Source organism: Gracilinanus agilis, chromosome 1 (genome assembly GCF_016433145.1).
Source record: "Gracilinanus agilis isolate LMUSP501 chromosome 1, AgileGrace, whole genome shotgun sequence".
Taxonomy (NCBI): domain Eukaryota; kingdom Metazoa; phylum Chordata; class Mammalia; order Didelphimorphia; family Didelphidae; genus Gracilinanus; species Gracilinanus agilis.
This window is the reverse complement of record NC_058130.1, coordinates 169,451,675-169,453,652: the sequence shown is the minus strand read 5'-3', so window position 1 is coordinate 169,453,652 and position 1,978 is coordinate 169,451,675. Positions and strand designations below refer to the sequence as shown.

The 1,978-nt window shown below is 51.5% G+C and overlaps 1 protein-coding gene across 1 annotated transcript; it reads left to right on the top strand.

Moving 5' to 3' along the window:
• The first annotated feature begins 723 nt into the window (after positions 1 to 723).
• LOC123231081 (GTP-binding protein Di-Ras2-like) lies at positions 724 to 1,716 on the top strand. The gene has a single exon (XM_044657302.1). It carries the CDS (start codon positions 1,057 to 1,059, stop codon positions 1,714 to 1,716), a length of 660 nt encoding a protein of 219 aa, XP_044513237.1. The 5' UTR covers positions 724 to 1,056.
• The last annotated feature ends 262 nt before the right edge of the window (positions 1,717 to 1,978 follow it).

Genomic DNA, 1,978 nt, shown 5'->3' with positions numbered 1-1,978 from the left:
ACAGAATGGCAGTTTTAGTCGACAAATACTGTTTCAAACGATAAACTGTAGGCATGGATATTTTATACATTCCGGGGTGAAAAAACACTCTCCAGATAATAAAATTTCCTAATAACATTTGAGTTTAAATTTACAATTGTGGAGAAGGAAAAGGAAGCTAAAAGCAGAAGTTCAGTTTACAACCGGTAGGGAATAAATTTATTTGGGTTTATTTTTCCAACCAGGTTGTTTCGAGAACTAAATGAGACATCTGTGCAGGTGCTTTGTAAACTTTGTTCCTGCTTCTCTTGTATTGCCAATAGTCAGGCACAGCTCAAAACACACAGCTTTTATTGTTAACTTGAACTGCTATAAACATGCACCTCTGTGAACAACATCAAGTACGTCCCTCCAGCAGTTTACAGGAGAGGAAATTGGCTGACGTTTCCTACAGCAGGGGTAGTCTTTGAATTTCGTAATTTAATTAACAGGACGATGATGGAAGGCTACCTCTCTGGGTTTCTAAATGTTGGCTATTTTAATTTTTTTTAACTATTTATTTATTTTTAAAGATCGTCCTCGGTGTTCTGAGTCTTAACTCGAGAAAGCCCGACTCCCCATATTGGCGTACTCGTCTCTGAGTCTCTCCACTCATACCAAGTGAGCTAAGGCTGCGAAACTCTGAGGATGCGACAGAGCCCTTTCCGACCCCAGAATTCTAGGATCCGGGAGGCTCCCAACGAGAGGTGACCAGGTGAGAAGAAAGGAAGAAAAGTAGTAAAGGAGGAGGTAAATGGGAGGGGTAGAAGGTAAATGGGAGGGGTGGAGTTTTTTTTTTTTTTAAGTTTTGTATTTTCTTTTTAACCAATAGTAACCCTCGGTCTGGGTCCCCTCCCCGGGATATTATTGGCCAGTTACATACTATAAAAGAAGATTAGCTGGCATAGGACCACCAAAAGAGGGGACGTGGGTCAAAAAGGCATCTTCCTTCCTATTTTCCTAGCTTTGCGCTTCTCTTTGAAGTCGCCGCTCTACGTGCAGGTGCTTCTTTCGTGTGGCCCCTTATTCTCCAACACCATGGCCCTGGACCCAGCCAAGCCCGAGTCCTGCGTGCGACTGGTTTTCTTCGGCGCGGCTGGCGTGGGCAAGACTGCCCTGATCCAGCGCTTCCTGGCAGACACTTTTGAAGCTCAGCACAAGCGCACTGTGGAGGAACTCTACTGCTTGGAGTATGAGCTGGACGCACAACGAGTGCGCCTGGAGATCATGGACACGAGCGGCAGCTATTCGTTCCCGGCCATGAGGAAGCTGGGCATCCGCCGCGGGGACGCTTTTGCCCTCGTCTACTCGCTACAGGAGCCCGAGTCCTTCCAGGAGGTGCAGCGGCTGCGCGCCGAGATCCTGGAGACCAAAGGGGAGGCTCCCAGCCCGCCGCCTATCGTGGTAGTGGGCAACAAAAGCGATCTGGCGCCCAGTGGGAGCTTCCCTAACGCTGTGATTGCCGCCGTGGAGCTCGAGTGGGGTGGCATCTACCTCGAGGCGTCTGCCAAGCGCGGAGAGAATGTGCTGAGTCTCTTCCAGGAGCTCCTACAGCTCGTGCACCTGCCCAGCCGCCTCAGCCCGGCACTGCGCCGTCGCCGCCAGACCTTCCCTGGAGGACCACCTGATGGGGCGGTGGGGACTGTCTCCACGCCCCGAGCTGGGATGCGCAAGCGCCACAGTTGCGCTGTGTCTTAGCGCTCGAGATTCCTTTTTTCTGTGAGCTTCCCGAACCTAGCGGAAAAAAGAGAAAGCACAGTCCCGGCTTAGTGCCCATCCCTTTTTTTTCCCTCAGTTCTCCCCGCCACTTTGGTTCAGAACCCCCCTGGTAGTAGCTGCTGCGGGTATCCTGACGCTACTGACTCGCCTCTCCCCGTAAGGGGCGCAGCTGAGCTGTTTCCTGGGGAGGGTGGGGCGGGGAAAGGGGATCCCCCATAAGACTGGGTCCCGGGTTTGGCTC

Bases quoted from the DNA above. Each gene is read 5' to 3' on its own strand.
- LOC123231081 (XM_044657302.1), top strand. From the start codon at position 1,057: ATGGCCCTGGACCCAGCCAAGCCCGAGTCCTGCGTGCGACTGGTTTTC.